Source organism: Pectinophora gossypiella, chromosome 17, assembly GCF_024362695.1.
Source record: "Pectinophora gossypiella chromosome 17, ilPecGoss1.1, whole genome shotgun sequence".
Lineage (NCBI taxonomy): Eukaryota > Metazoa > Arthropoda > Insecta > Lepidoptera > Gelechiidae > Pectinophora > Pectinophora gossypiella.
The window spans coordinates 11,020,301-11,034,934 of NC_065420.1; the positions used below are offsets into that span (position 1 = coordinate 11,020,301).

A 14,634-nucleotide genomic window follows, 5' to 3' on the forward strand; every position below is an offset into this window, starting at 1 on the left:
TGTGCCGCCTAATGTGTAAGAGTGAGACACAGTCCGCGCGCTCTCTCCCTTAGGCTGCCTGTCCATCGGAGCGAAGAAACGGACAAATATTAACAAATACAGGGAGGTAATCAAATCAATACATTTTCAATCGAGGAGCTCTGTGTCGCAGCGGTAAACGTGCTCGGTCTGCGATTGTTGAAGTTAAGCAACTTTCGCAAAGGCCGGTCATAGGATGGGTGACCACAAAAAAAAAGTTTTCATTTCAGGCTCCTCCGTGCTTCGGAAGGCACGTTAAGCCGTTGGTCCCGGCTGCGTTAGCAGTCGTTAATAACCATCAATCCGCACTGGGCCCGCGTGATGGTTTAAGGGCCGATCTCCCTCCATAGGGAAGGCCCGTGCCCCAGCAGTGGGGACGTTAATGGGCTGATGATGAATCGAATCAAATCAAATATACTTTATTGCACAGAACTAAATTACAACAATCAGACATAACACATGAATACAGTACAATTTGGGAGTTGCTTGATATTTCTCCGTTTCTCCGCGCGGGTGCGGTGGACAGGCAGCCTTACTCCACCAGAGGGGGTGAGGTTCGGCCCTCGACACGTTTTTGTGCGGGGCGGAGAGTTACCGTTATATACGTAGTATTGTTTATATTACGTTATGGATTTTGTAAGAATAAATTCTTGAGACAATTGTGCAGATTCTGGTCGACTGACACTTATAGTTAAGTTTCACAAGTTTAATAATATTTCCCCGCCTTAATAGGCTATTTGACAACCCCGGTCAAATGAGACACTTTTTAAAAAACGTTAAAAATATTTTATTACATTTTGGAACTATAATGAAAATCGTATAGTTTTTGATACTTGTCAAATATCCCGTTGAGATGTTTTGTGCGTTTGTGTTGCAATTAATGCGTCTGTTTTTTCTTTTTTTTTGCTATCCTATTTACAGAATTCTATTTTCGGATTTTATTAGTTCTATATTGTCAATTCTATTGGGTTGTCTTGTGAGACTTGTGTGTGTCAAGGTCCCTGTGTGTGTTTGAGAAATGGGTTTTCACAACTGAACATTATCTAAAGTCATAGTATTTATTCTATTTACGTTTGGTTTATAAAGTTACATCTTGCATCTACCATCAACTATTACCACCAACTTCTTTTAAATTTGTTTTTGTGACAGTGGTTAATAATAACCCTGACACCAGGGGTTGATAAGGTTGGTAATCCACCTCATAACCCAGAGGTGGTAAAAGTATATGGGTATGACATGTCACCTTATGTCAACCCCATACATTTTTACCACAAGTCACTGTCGATTGTTATAATCGTTTGCAACTTATTGATATGAATATGAACTTTGCTCACTTGACACAACACCTATAAAATTCATATTATAGGCATTGGAACTATATTTCGTTCTTGGTACCTCTACTGTTATCATTTCTGATTATAGTAGCCATAAATATCAATCATTTTTTTTTAATAATAAAATATAATAAAAATATTACAGTACAGACCTAACGACGTAAAGAAAAAAATTGCTTTTAACTTGCATTGGATTCCGCTAAAGTTTGGAAGAATTCGCAATAATTATGGCTCATATATAAATAAATAATGTACCCGCTACAATCAAAGAAACCATTTACCCAGAGCTTATACTTATACACGGTGACAACCACACATAAATAAACACGATAAAATCCATAATTACCCACTGTACAGAAACATAGGACACGGCTAAAATTCGTTAAATATAAAACTTAGACAATAAGTCAGTTGAACTAAGTTCAGTAACTCTCTTTAAGTATTACTCAAAATGTCTAAGTAAACATTCCACATTGTAAAGGGACGTTATATTGGCTAATGTCCTTCATTTGATAAGTATTGCTCATGTTTCTGTACAACATAACCCTCCCACGCTCCCACATCCTGCAAGAAATTACCCACCTAACCCTTACGGCCATACACATAAGGATACATTGTGAACATTTCAGGGAGCATCCATTAGTTCTGTATGTGTTCAGCAAGCAAAACAACATACAAAAGTTGTTCACTGAACAAACTCGCTCGGGCAGTATCAGTATGAACGACACAATCATGTTTTACGGCGGTAAGGAGATGCGATTATCGGCTCGCTGTAACTGGCAACATTTTTAGAAGTAAAAATATAAAATGAACTTGAATTCTGATTTTAAAATTTAAAATTAAAATTGCGCACGAAATTCGAATTACGAAGATCATCGGATCGTCAATAGTTTTAATTTGTTTCAACTTTTAAATTCAGGTCTTTTGTTTTTTTTTACGTTCTGAAAATGTTACTTTTACAGCCAGTCTTATGCACATCAAATTATGTATTGGTTTGGTTCTTCGAAATTGCACAATTGGCACTTTTCTTCGGTCGTATGCTGGTTATGGCTCCATGTCATTGCATATTTCCATTTGGATATGGTGGTGGTGTGGTCTTTTGGCGCAGGTTCTGAATTATGCTTAGGTGGTGGTGTATGTTTGATCTGGTGATGGTATAAAATTAGTTTTAGGCATTTAAATATTGAGTAATCAATAATATTTAGTCAATGTTTTTAATATTTGTGTAAATTAAATGTACATATAGATATATTAATAAGTAATGCCCTACATTTAATATTCTTAAACTGAATCTATCTTCTGTCTTTACTTGTAGATTTTAGTAACTTTTCTTTTTTCAAATTGACTCACAAAAGTCGTAGACAGTTATGTAATAGATTGAAACACGTCTTTATTTACTTTTCTATTATTATGCCTTTTGAATTTTCTTTATTGAATCAACTTTTTAAATGTTCAAATTTCGAATACTTTTAAATTTAAATTAATGCTACAGAATTCGTTCTAGTTTTAAAACTTAAAAGTCTCTTTGACTTGTTAAAAGTTGCCCTACTGTAGTGTTGCCTATCGATAAGTATCTATCGATAGTTTAAAACAAATAACAGTATCGATAGTATAGTAATATGAAAGCAATATTATCGTTATAATTGGTTACTTGATAGTTTTCGGATAAGTATTTTAATAAAAAATCAATGGCTTATTTTACACAATATTTACCTTTTTTTATAATTTTATGTAATAGAAAAAACACATTTTTCTTCAATTATTTTAAATTTCGCTCGAGATCGGTTGGTGACGTGACATTTTGTCCAGTGACGTCACAGTTCAACAAACAAAGAAACTGTCAAACAATAACTTAAATCCTGACAGATAGGTTTTATTTATTTTGTGAAATGTGACGTCTCACGAAGCTCAATCATGGCCGCCCGTGTTTCGGACTTGTTTTGTGAAAATCAAATATTTCCAGAGGTATAAAATAAACAATTGTAATTTTTTAAATACTTATCAGAATACTGTCAAGTAGCCAATTAAAGTAAAAACGATTGTATTGGTCTAAATATGCCATCGATACTATCGACAGTATAGATTATTTTCAAGGTCATCAATCTATAGTCTAGTCTAATTACCAATGGTTTGGCAACAGTACCCTACTGCCTACTTTAAAATAATTCTTCAATCAATCAATCAATAATTCTTTATTGCACAAAACATATACATAGTCTGTAGAAGTTTCATAATGTATTGCTGTATGTGTACCTACATAAATAAGTGCACAGGACATGTACATACGAATAAAAATAAGCACAATAGGCGGCATTATCGCTAAACAGCAATTTCTGCCAGCAATTCTTCCTTCTCCGACCCAAAAACTGTCTACGATTTTCGCCCAACTACACGGTATAGTAGCGTAAGGTGGTGGTCTGACGTTGTACATTGCTCGCTGTAGAGACAAGCCGCTGACATTGTACGTGTTCTCGACCTCGGCGAGCACGGTCGCCAGCATCCTGGACAACACCAGCAGCGGCGGCGTCTGCGTCAACGATACCGTCATGCAGATGGGAGGTAACATAACATAATGACTACATCCCAACTGGGGTAGTCACAGGTACACCAATCGCAAGGTGAACTAAGTACCAACACTTCACCGAGATTTCTGTTAGACCAACGTGATAGGAGGTGAGCCGTCTGTAATGGTCGAGCCAACTGTGATAGTGAAATCTGTGTTAGGTGGGAGTAGGGTAAGTGGCCTGGGAGGTTCAAAAACGCCACACTGAAGCGATTCATCTAAAAAAGGAATATTGCTGTTTGCCATTTGTGTTTACTGATTTGTGGAGCCGTGGGAGCCCAGTTGGAAGAACGCTTGCCTCTCATTTTAAGGTCGCAGGTTCGAATCGAGCACAGGCTTAAACTAATGATTAACGAATTTGTTTTCCAAATTCATGTTTTGGATCATAAATCGTTATCACATGCTCAGCGGTGAAGGAAAACATCGTGAGGAAACACTACCGAGAAGTGCATTTTCGGAGGTATGTGACCTAACCTGTATTGGGCTGGTTTTCCCTTCGCGGGTTGGAAGGTCAGACAGGCAGTCGCTTCAAATCTTCAGGTTAGGTAGGCAGACCCTGTGAAAAAAACGGGATGGTGCTAGGGAGATGATGACCATTTGTGCGCACTTACTTTTACATGCGCAAGTGTGAAATTGCAATAGGGAAATCGCTTCATTGTGGCCTTTTTAACCTCCGTGGACACAGTAGTAGGAGTGGGACATACGGTCACGAGCATTAATATGTATACACTTTGGTACCATGTCACATTAACTTTTTTGACAAATTGAACTGTAAGTCTCACTAAATGTCAAATATGTTTTCTATCTGTGGAAACCTATAATTGGCTCTTTTGTGATTTATATTTATGTTTATACTATTTGATGTAGCTGTTGGTTTTCCTATAAATAAATAAATAAATGTTAGTGCGACAGAGTCCTAAAGTGGGTACATTATATTGCTCATGACTGTACATAAGGACATCGCATGGTTTGTATCGAATAAATCAATATATTATTATGACAGTTAATACGGAAGCAAGAACGACGGAGGCAACTGAACCCAACAGCAGCAGTCAGCGAGTCGTAAAAATGTCATATATTTGTACATAGTCGGTAACATACTAAACTGGTGGTGGCTGAAGATAATTTCTAATGTAAATAGACGTAGAACTAAAATATAGGTGCTGATTCCAGTACACATCATCTAAGTTTTATTGTTATACCTGTCTTTTTCTTATCCGCCGAAAAGGAAAGGGACGGGCAATCGACAGGCATAAAATTTATGGAATGTACGTCAATTTTACGCAGAAAAACCCCTCCCAAAATTTTATATTGGCCAATATCACGTCAAATGGGTTGCGTATCAGCGAGATTCGCCCGGGTTATTCATTCATTTCAAAATTAACAGTTGTCAATCATCCATCCCTTTTCTTTTCGGCGGATAAGAAAATGACGGGTACAATTTAAAGTAAAACTAGGAGGTGTCTGCAGGAATCGGGGCTAGTGTTTGTCATATTAGTTAAAGAGTTAACACGCTTTTACTTTTTTTTTTCGTCCATTTTGGACGGATCCAGTCCAGTCCGGGGGCTTCGAAGCTAAAAAAAGGGTAGTCATTTTTAGGTTTTTTTTTTTTTTTCAACAAAATCAACAACAATATTTTTGTAGACATTTTATTGGTTGGATTAGGTTACTTTAAACAAACATTTTTTTTTTTAATTCCGCAATTCTTCACTTGATATTAACTCAGAATCATGAGCTGAATCCATCTCCTTCAATATTCGGTGTGGTGTCACTAACACCCTGTATTATTTAGGGGTGGAATAAATATGATGCGTTCGATAACCGAAATCCACACGCCTGACTGTTACCTAATAAGTAAACATCAAAATACCGTTTACTCAGAAAAAAGAACTCCGAAAAAAGAACTGGATCCGTCTGTCGTCTCCCTAACAAGTTTACACAGACACTTGATATATTTCCAGTGGACACTCTGCCGTTCGGTGGTGTGGGTAACAGTGGTATCGGCGCGTACCACGGGAAGGCTACATTTGACACGTTCACACACAAGAAGAGCTGCTTGGTGAAGAACTTCGCTGCTATCGGGGAGAAATTGGGCTCGTGAGTACCTGTTATTTTATTTATGCAAACAGACGTGACTTTACAGACGTGAGTTATAGTAAAATCTCTGTGGATTATGTTTTATCAAAAAAAATCATTAATTACTTTTTTGTTATAACTTTTTCCCATTTTAACTAAACTCAAAAGGGTACGGCCCAAATAGACCTGCGGAGTTAAAAAGGAAAAAAAATATAACCAAAAAGTAATTAATGTTTTTTTTTTGATAAAATATAATCCACAGAGATTATACTATAATACTTTTACTTTACTTACCTTCCTCCTCGCCTAACCACCCATTTTAGTGCTTTTCTGCAGCAAAATGCTTAGATAACATACTTTAAAAAAAAGTAAAGTTATATAGTTATTTGCGCATATAAAAATAAGTGCGTAATGTCAAATAGCAATATTGCTTTTTTATATAAATTGCTTCAATGTGGCCTTTTAGCCTCCTCGCGACGCTCGGTTGGCCGACAAACACTCCCCATTTCATGGTGGGAGCAAGCTATAGACGCTGCAAAAGTTATCGACGTGTGTAAATAAGAGTATGTTCTTAGAGCCCTACATCCCAGCAGGGAATAATAGAATGACCTTTGTGATTTACAACATAACACAACATAAACGGCCTATAAGTATATGTCCCACTGCTGTTCACAGGCCTCCCCTCAATCAACCGGAGGGGGTATGTGGTTTGTGATTTAATTACGAAAAAAATCACGAAAATAAGTCGGAGGCGACGGCCTCCATGGTCCAGTGGTTGAGCGTTATGCTCACGATCCGGAGGTCCCAAGTTCGAATCCCGGTAGGGACAAATCACAAAAATCACTTTGTGATCTCTAGTTTAGTTAGGACATTACAGGCTGATCACCTCATTGTCCGAAAGTAAGATGATCCGTGCTTCGGAAGGCACGTTAAGCCGTTGGTCCCGGGCACTACTTACTGATGTAAGTACGTAGTCGTTACATGAGTCATGTCAGGGGTCTATGGCGGCTCAATAATAACCCTGACACCAGGGTTGATGGGGTTGGTAATCCACCTCACAACCTACACGAAAGAAGAAGAAGTAAAAAAGGAAATTTTGATTGATTTCTGTTCATCTTAAACTGGCTTCTATTACCAGGCTATTTGCAGGCTAGCAAGACAAATCAATAGTCCGAATAGAGTCAACCGACTCCTGTCAAAGAATTCCAAGTATGAAAATTAAAATAAACAGACCATACACTAACTGACGGCCAGGAACTTTTTTTTTAATGTGACTTATTTAGATTTGCCGCAGATGACATTAACTTCTTGACCAGATAACGACCAGTAACAAACATCACATTACGTATGTATTAAAGAACCGTTGCCTTGTCCACAGTGGGCGCTACCCACCGTACTCTGACGGCAACCTGAGCTTCATCCAGATGTTGATGCGCAAGCGCCACCCGCCCTCGCTGCGGTTCGTGCCCTACCTGCTCGCGTTTGCCCTTGGCGCCGGCCTGTCCTACGGATTCTTCACATGGAACAAGGTAAAGAAGTAAGCCTAACAAAGGAGTTTTATGATTAAAAAACCTAATTCTGTAATCATTTTGTTCAATACCCAGTTCAAAATAACTAAGATACAGTAGGATTTTTTATCAATTAACAATTATTTTATGTTAATATTTATAAAGTAAAAGTGAATTTTCAAATAGTGTAATAATATTCAAAAAGTATTTTCTTTGAGATTATAATGTAGATATATATCGCACTTGATTCTTTGAGACGTATAACGGTAGATCTTCGAATACCGGTGGCCAATATCATTATCGTTAATGCAAAAATATTCTAGAATCATTGGTCTTTGCAAATCTGTGTTGCCAATTTAAAATATATTATGTGCAATGGGGTCAATTTTACAGAAATTAAAAAAAATCCGCCTGAATATTTTTTGTATGATTGATATTTACGTACATAACAGTGTACTGAATGTTTGAACTGACAAAAAAGAAATTTGGTGAAGGCGACACATAAGAGCTTTCAAATTAGCAACGACGAAATATCCAGTTAAGACTTTCTTAAGGTTGGTAAGTTATAACTGGATATTTGCAAAAAGACGAATATTGTACGATATTTTTGCGTTCACGGTAATAAAATTGAGTCCGGTGATCGGAGACCTATCCAAATATATACGAATGTCTATAATTAAGGTCACATATCGCTGTGCAGGCATGTATTAACTGTTGTACAAAAATAAAGTTATTAAATTGTTCTAAACACCATACAATTTGTTTCATTAATTATAGACTGAAATAAATCCTATTCCCAATAAAATCAAGGTGAATTATATTCGCCAAAGAATGAATTAGATATAAATTGTGACGCCCTTAAAAGTAGGTCATAGAAACAATAATTACTACTAAATTATTAAATACGTCACAACACTAATGTTTACAAATCAGTTGACAATGATAGTTACGTGCTGTGAAAAAATAAAAATACTAATTTTATCAAGCGCAAAAAAATCAGATATGATATTATCAACTGATTTTTTTTCCATAATCTATTAAGAATTTTGTAATCTTGTCTATGGAGATTCTTATTCTTGTTCTATGGAGATTCTTATTCTTGTTCTATGTAGAACAACAGTTTTTCACTTCTCTATGTAGCCATGAGCCTATGTAGCTCGTTCCCATGTCATGCCGAGAGTTCTATGGAGATTAGTAAAACTTTTTCATGATTAATAATAATAATAATAACGATTGCTTGATGACTTCGTATTATTGTATATTATTTATTCTTACTTGTAATATTTATGTGAGTATGTAAATATACAAGAGGGCGCTGTTCGCTTTTTAACCGATTTCAATGTATAACGAACAGGTTTTATGACCGAAAAATGTGGGTCTTATAGTGAACGCGCGCCTAGACGTACAGTGAACCGCACGCGCCGAAGTCATTGTATTTTATAAATATTTGCATAAAGTCGTGTACAACGTCGCGCGCCTTTCCACACAGTATGACATTTTGCCACAAAAAAAATTGATGACTTCGGCACGTGCGGCTTCCGCGGCGCGTCTGATGCGCGTTCACCATTATTTTAGCCACAAAATTGATTCACCTGGCTTTTAAGATATAACTCGTAATTGAAAATACTTGTCATCAAAAAACGCGAAACACCCCGCAAGTTCATGCTTCGTAGGGATTATCAGAAAAACATTAAATACAATTGGAAAACGAAATAAATATTCAAAATGATTTCTTTTTCCACAGATGGCGTCCGAAGCAGAGCTGTAATTGACTGAATTTAGATTGTAAATGATCGTGAGGGACCAGGTGTACTGTAAATGTGATATGATAGCATCTTTATATTATCCGGTGGGCCACACTTAGCACCCCATCAATAAAACAAATACGCTGTGTGCACTGTATGACACTGGTTTTAGCATAAAGGGACTGGAGTACGATTATGATTGCGTAAGTTGAACAAAGGAGATCATCGGATTTCGGCCCAGAAGTCAAAGTGCCGGCCAAAAAATAATTTTGCTATATTCCGTTAGATCTTATCCGTCTGAGTATTTATTACTATGGCACCAAAGCTGTAGGGTCAATATCTTCGGTTTTATTCGAATTAAAAAACTGTATTTTTCATACATTTTTGGTGAAAATGTAAAGTGCCGGCCAATTAACAAAAATGGTATATACCCTTAGAACTTATCCGTCTGAGCATTTATTACTATGGCACCAAAGCTGTAGCGTCAATATTTTCGGTTTTATTCGAATTAAAAAAAAAACTTGTATTTTTCATACATTTTGGTGAAAATGTGAAGTGCCGGCCAAGAAACAATATTGATATATCCCGTTAAAACTTATCCATTTGACCATTTATTATTATGGCACCAAACGTCTATGACCATTATTTTGGCTTTTATTGGACTTTACGTTTTAGTTTCTATGTGAAAAGTGCCGGTCAGCAAAAACACATGTCAAAACTATCGAGAAGATACCTGTAAACATTGTTCACTATGACAATAAACGTGTGTGACCATTAGTTTGGCTGTTGTTGGATTTTTAAAACCTCGATTTTTGATTTATTTTGTTATAAAATAAAATATGACAGGCGCGTTATTTAAAGGATCGTCAGAATGTTTATTACTATGACATTAAACGTCTATGACCACTATTTTGAACTCAATTAGATTTCTCCAAAATCTGGAGTTTTCATAGATACCTACACTTTGGCGAAAAAAGTTTTATCTGGCGATAATGCAGGTAAAGGCGTAATATCGTGGTCGTCATTGGACACATTTTTATAAACCAAAAATAAGTTTTCGTTTGACCACTATCTCACCTGATGGTGATACACGCTTTAGAAGCTTATTTTTTTTTTAAGAAATGTGAGGTACTGTACTATATCGGCCAAGTAGCATCAGGACATACATGCAAAGTATAACTGCCCGCCTCCTGTCGTCCCTAACAGCTTCTTCAGACGTCATGCCAAAATACGAGTTTCGTCACAAGATGGCATGCTTATCTTTGGAGGGTGGTAACCATCTACGATCAAGATGAATCAATACCATAATTCAACCTAAACTTAGGCCGTAACGTTGAGTCGACTGCAAAAACTACAGCCAACGTCGTATCTAAAATCAGATAGTATTAATATAGAAGTTCACCTAACAACACACAAAACAATAACACAAAGAATTTATCTGGCTAATAACTAGTCATTGGGAAAGCTCTGCTTGTTGTCATTGTTAAAATGTATATAAAAAAAGATTTTTTAAAAAGTCCAATAAACGCCAAAGTCTACATTTGGTAATATAGTAAAAAAATACGTTTCAAGTAATTTACCAAAAGATTTGACTTATTTTGTTTCGCTGGCTGACATTTTCCCATTTGAACCAAAACGGAAAGAAAGACGAATAGAAGTCATAATAATGGTCAAAAATGTTTCGCGCCAGATTATTAAATGTGGTAAAGGTCCTTTGTAATCCGCCGCACCGCATTTTTTGCCCAAAGCACTTTATTTTTAAACAAAATAAATAAGAAATCAAGATTTTTAAAATAAACTAAAAGCCAAACTAATGATTGTACACGTTTGGTGCTATAGAAAAAAATGTTAATAGGCATCTACTCGATACTCTCTACATGGTATTTTTGCTGGTCGGCACTTTTCACATTTGAACTAAAACGTAAATTCCAATAAAAGTCAAAATAATGGTCATAGATGTTTGGTGTCATATTAAAAAATATTGAGAAGCAACTATTAGACAGATTCGACGTATTTTTTTCGATTGCCGACATTTTAACATATTAACCAAAACGGAAAGTCCAATAAAAGTCAAAATAATGGTCATAGAAGTTTGGCGCCATACTAATAAATGTTTTAACGGTCCTTTGTAATACGCCTGTATCCCTTTTTTTCCCAACGGACATAATATTTTTTTTTACAAAATGTATGAAAAATCGTGATTTTTAAAATCCAATTAAAGCCAAACTAATGGTTATACACGTTTGGTGTCATAGTAAAAAATGTTCAGAGCAATCTAATCGAAAGGTTCGACACATTTTTTTTCTCTGGCCGGCACTTTCAAATTTGGGCCGGCCAAAGTATGGAGAGCCGATGATCTCCTTTATGGTTAAAATAGACGCACGATGTAAGGTTTTATTGATGTGGACCCGGTAGAAGAAAAACGCTCGCGTTTTTGCTGTATACAGAGCACTCAAAGAATACATAATAAAAAACAAACTCAAAAAATACATAATTTTACAATAATTATATAATGTAGATATGCAGCTTTCTTTGTGTTTTGTGCTTTGGCATACACAACAATATTTTTGAATTATATTTTGAATAGGGTACAGAATACAGACTGGGTCACAGATGTTATACGAAATGCTAATCTGGAAATAGACGCCAGACTAAGATGATCAAAAGTCAGTCTCATTTTCTGTTGGACTTATTTTCGATTTTTAATTACGGGTTAAGTAACAATGTTTATGATGATTGTTCTCTTTTATTGAAATCTGAGATCTAAATTCAATAGAAAATTTTGGTTTCGACTTTTCGAACAAAGTATCTCATTTGACTAAGTTGCTAAGTTGTTATTTTTTTTTATAACCGTAGTATGGCCCACTGCAAATACATTTCTACTTTTTATTGTTATCAAGGGATGGATATTTTTGTATATTGTTTTCTTGAAATCGTTGATCTTATTTATTTACGCATTTATTGTTATATTTTAAAATATATACGTAAAACTTCTAATGCATTTCAATGTTACTAAGCACAATGTAGCTACACAAACTTTTAGAATTGTTTTAGTAAATTGTTCTGTAATTTAATTAAGATTTCGTATTTCAAATATAAAAATGCATTACAAGTGATATTTTTGCTATAATCATAGGTATCGAAAAGTGTATCCATAAATGCTGTGGTACTAAGTTGAGTAATTTTAAGTAACTTGTATTGTTGGACAGGTAATTGTAATAAAATGGGTAAAAATAAAGTGCCTAGAAACTTGAAAACCTTTTATTATTTATTACATAAACTTTTTAAGTATGTGTAATATGCATCCCTTTTAAAACATCGGCGCCATACCTATGTTTTTGCGAGACAAAAACGTCATCAGTCTGTCGAAAGCCCCGTTTATCATGAGGTCATAACAAGTGTTTTCGGATGACGATGTCCGTTGATAATGACTTCACCGACGTCATTAGCCCAAAGTTATGAATGACCTCATCATAATCTCATGACCACAGAAGCAGTAATAGTAAGACTATAGGTAGGTAATTTTCTTTCTACCAAATCACATCACGGTTATCTAAGGACCTCAACGACTATCTATTTATTATTAGAGAGTAATAAGCCTAAGGTTAAAATATTAAATTTAACTGCTTTGCATAATTTATTTTATGTTTACGACATAGAAAAATCATTCATATTGAAAACAAGAATAATCGATACGTAAGAAGAATCGAGTACTGTTTCGCTGGTGATGGACGTGTATCCGAAACGAATTCCGCCATTTTTCAAAAATGTCAAACAGTTGTCAAATAAAAATTTTGATGTGGCAAGTCACTGCGACGTTGTTTCATGATTTTTGCTTAATTTTCGACTGACAAGAATAAAAATACAATTTTTATATAATAGTCACAACAGGACGAACATTAGGTAATAAAATATATATTTTTTAAGTCACTCCTTTCCTTTTCAATACAATCATGATTCATAACTATTTTTACACATTGCAATACCGTTTTTATACGAACGAAAGTGCTTGTGATGAGCAAAAGTGTCGATAAGCCAATATTCTACCGAAATTAGCCAGAATCTTCAGGTATCTACAAAATCTAATAAATAACCACCCTCGCATGTGAGGGTACTATGTGGTGGTGCTGTTCTTCTTCCGCTAGTTCAGGTGCTTATTCACATTTGTGTGCTTCGACTACTCCCTACCCATAATCCTATACGGCGGCCATATTTATAACTCATGAAAGGCGTTGACGCTGACCATCGTAATTATTTGCGTTGTATCGTTTCACAGGACCGATGGCTGCGATACGCAAAAAATTGGTGATCGTCGGTGACGGTGCGTGTGGTAAAACTTGCTTGCTGATAGTGTTCAGCAAAGACCAGTTCCCGGAAGTATACGTGCCGACCGTGTTCGAGAACTACGTCGCCGACATCGAGGTAGATGGCAAACAGGTGGAGCTGGCGCTGTGGGATACGGCTGGCCAGGAGGACTACGACCGGCTGCGTCCGCTCTCCTACCCTGACACCGATGTAATCCTCATGTGCTTCTCGGTGGACTCGCCTGACTCGCTCGAGAACATCCCGGAGAAGTGGACGCCCGAGGTAAAGCACTTCTGCCCCAATGTGCCTATTATTTTAGTGGGCAACAAGAAAGACCTGCGTAATGACCCTGCTACTATCAATGAGCTCCGCAAGATGAAACAGGAGCCTGTAAAGCCGCAGGAAGGCCGCGCTATGGCCGAGAAGATTAACGCGTTTGCATATCTAGAGTGCTCAGCCAAGAGCAAGGAGGGAGTGCGTGAAGTGTTCGAGACGGCGACGCGCGCTGCGCTCCAGGTGAAGAAGAAGAAGAAGACTAGGTGTTCCCTGCTGTAAGTGCGTGCCGAGAACTCTGATTTATGAATTGTTCGCATACTGCCTGAACCTTACGTTACTGGTCGGACGCAGCCCCGCGGCGCGGCGTCCACTGCGCCCGCGCCGCGCGCACGCACACCCACTCAGTATTCGTGTGGCTACACTTTCACAATTGGTACTTGTATATTTTATAGATTATCTATAAAGAGTAAGCGTAAATGCCTTAACAAATGTAGTCGGGGGCGAATGCGGGCCCTCAACCTTGGGCCTGTAAGAATTTTTCGTGCTATACTATCATGTTATATAATCGAGTAGCATTTCTTCAACATATAGATATATTCCTCGACCGGTGTCGTCTCACCGAGACTTATTGTTTAGTTTGGTATTTTGTATTTTAATTTTTCAATAAAATAGTGATGTATAAATTGTGTAGGATGTTTATTTGACATGGAGCGCGAGCCCCATCTGACTCAGCTAAGTGCCTGTCAGCGCGTCTCACAGACGTCCTCTCATTCTGATCATGTAGGGCAGTTTATTGTAATCTATTGTTT

At 36.7% G+C, this 14,634-nt stretch overlaps 2 protein-coding genes across 5 annotated transcripts in view; both read left to right on the top strand.

Moving 5' to 3' along the window:
• Positions 1 to 9,459, top strand: part of LOC126374173 (aldehyde dehydrogenase, dimeric NADP-preferring) — a 40,930-nt gene extending 31,471 nt beyond the window's left edge. For 2 of the 3 annotated variants that reach the window (XM_050020655.1, XM_050020658.1), the window contains exons 8-11: positions 3,796 to 3,911; positions 5,877 to 6,012; positions 7,370 to 7,520; positions 9,244 to 9,459. In XM_050020655.1, the coding sequence (XP_049876612.1) occupies positions 3,796 to 3,911; positions 5,877 to 6,012; positions 7,370 to 7,520; positions 9,244 to 9,267 (427 nt within the window). In that variant the 3' untranslated portion in view covers positions 9,268 to 9,459. Of the gene's footprint in view, positions 1 to 1,981; positions 2,098 to 3,795; positions 3,912 to 5,876; positions 6,013 to 7,369; positions 7,521 to 9,243 lie in introns of all 3 variants that reach the window. The other variant, XM_050020657.1, reaches the window with a different exon arrangement.
• Positions 9,460 to 13,200: 3,741 nt separating this feature from the next.
• On the top strand, positions 13,201 to 14,513 carry LOC126374225 (ras-like GTP-binding protein Rho1). 2 transcript variants are annotated; one of them, XM_050020734.1, is made up of 2 exons: positions 13,201 to 13,313; positions 13,521 to 14,513. In XM_050020734.1, the coding sequence occupies exon 2, from the start codon at positions 13,526 to 13,528 to the stop codon at positions 14,102 to 14,104; it is 579 nt and encodes a 192-aa protein (XP_049876691.1). In that variant the 5' UTR covers positions 13,201 to 13,313; positions 13,521 to 13,525; the 3' UTR covers positions 14,105 to 14,513. The 2 variants fall into 2 exon arrangements, with proteins under 2 accessions (XP_049876691.1, XP_049876690.1); XM_050020733.1 differs by having other exon boundaries at positions 13,243 to 13,394.
• The last annotated feature ends 121 nt before the right edge of the window (positions 14,514 to 14,634 follow it).

Coding starts and splice junctions, on each gene's coding strand:
- LOC126374225 (XM_050020733.1), top strand. CDS start 13,361: ATGTGGTGGTGCTGTTCTTCTTCCGCTAGTTCAG. Junction 13,395..13,520: donor TTCTTCTTCCGCTAGTTCAG/GTGCTTATTCAC, acceptor ATCGTTTCACAG/GACCGATGGCTGCGATACGC.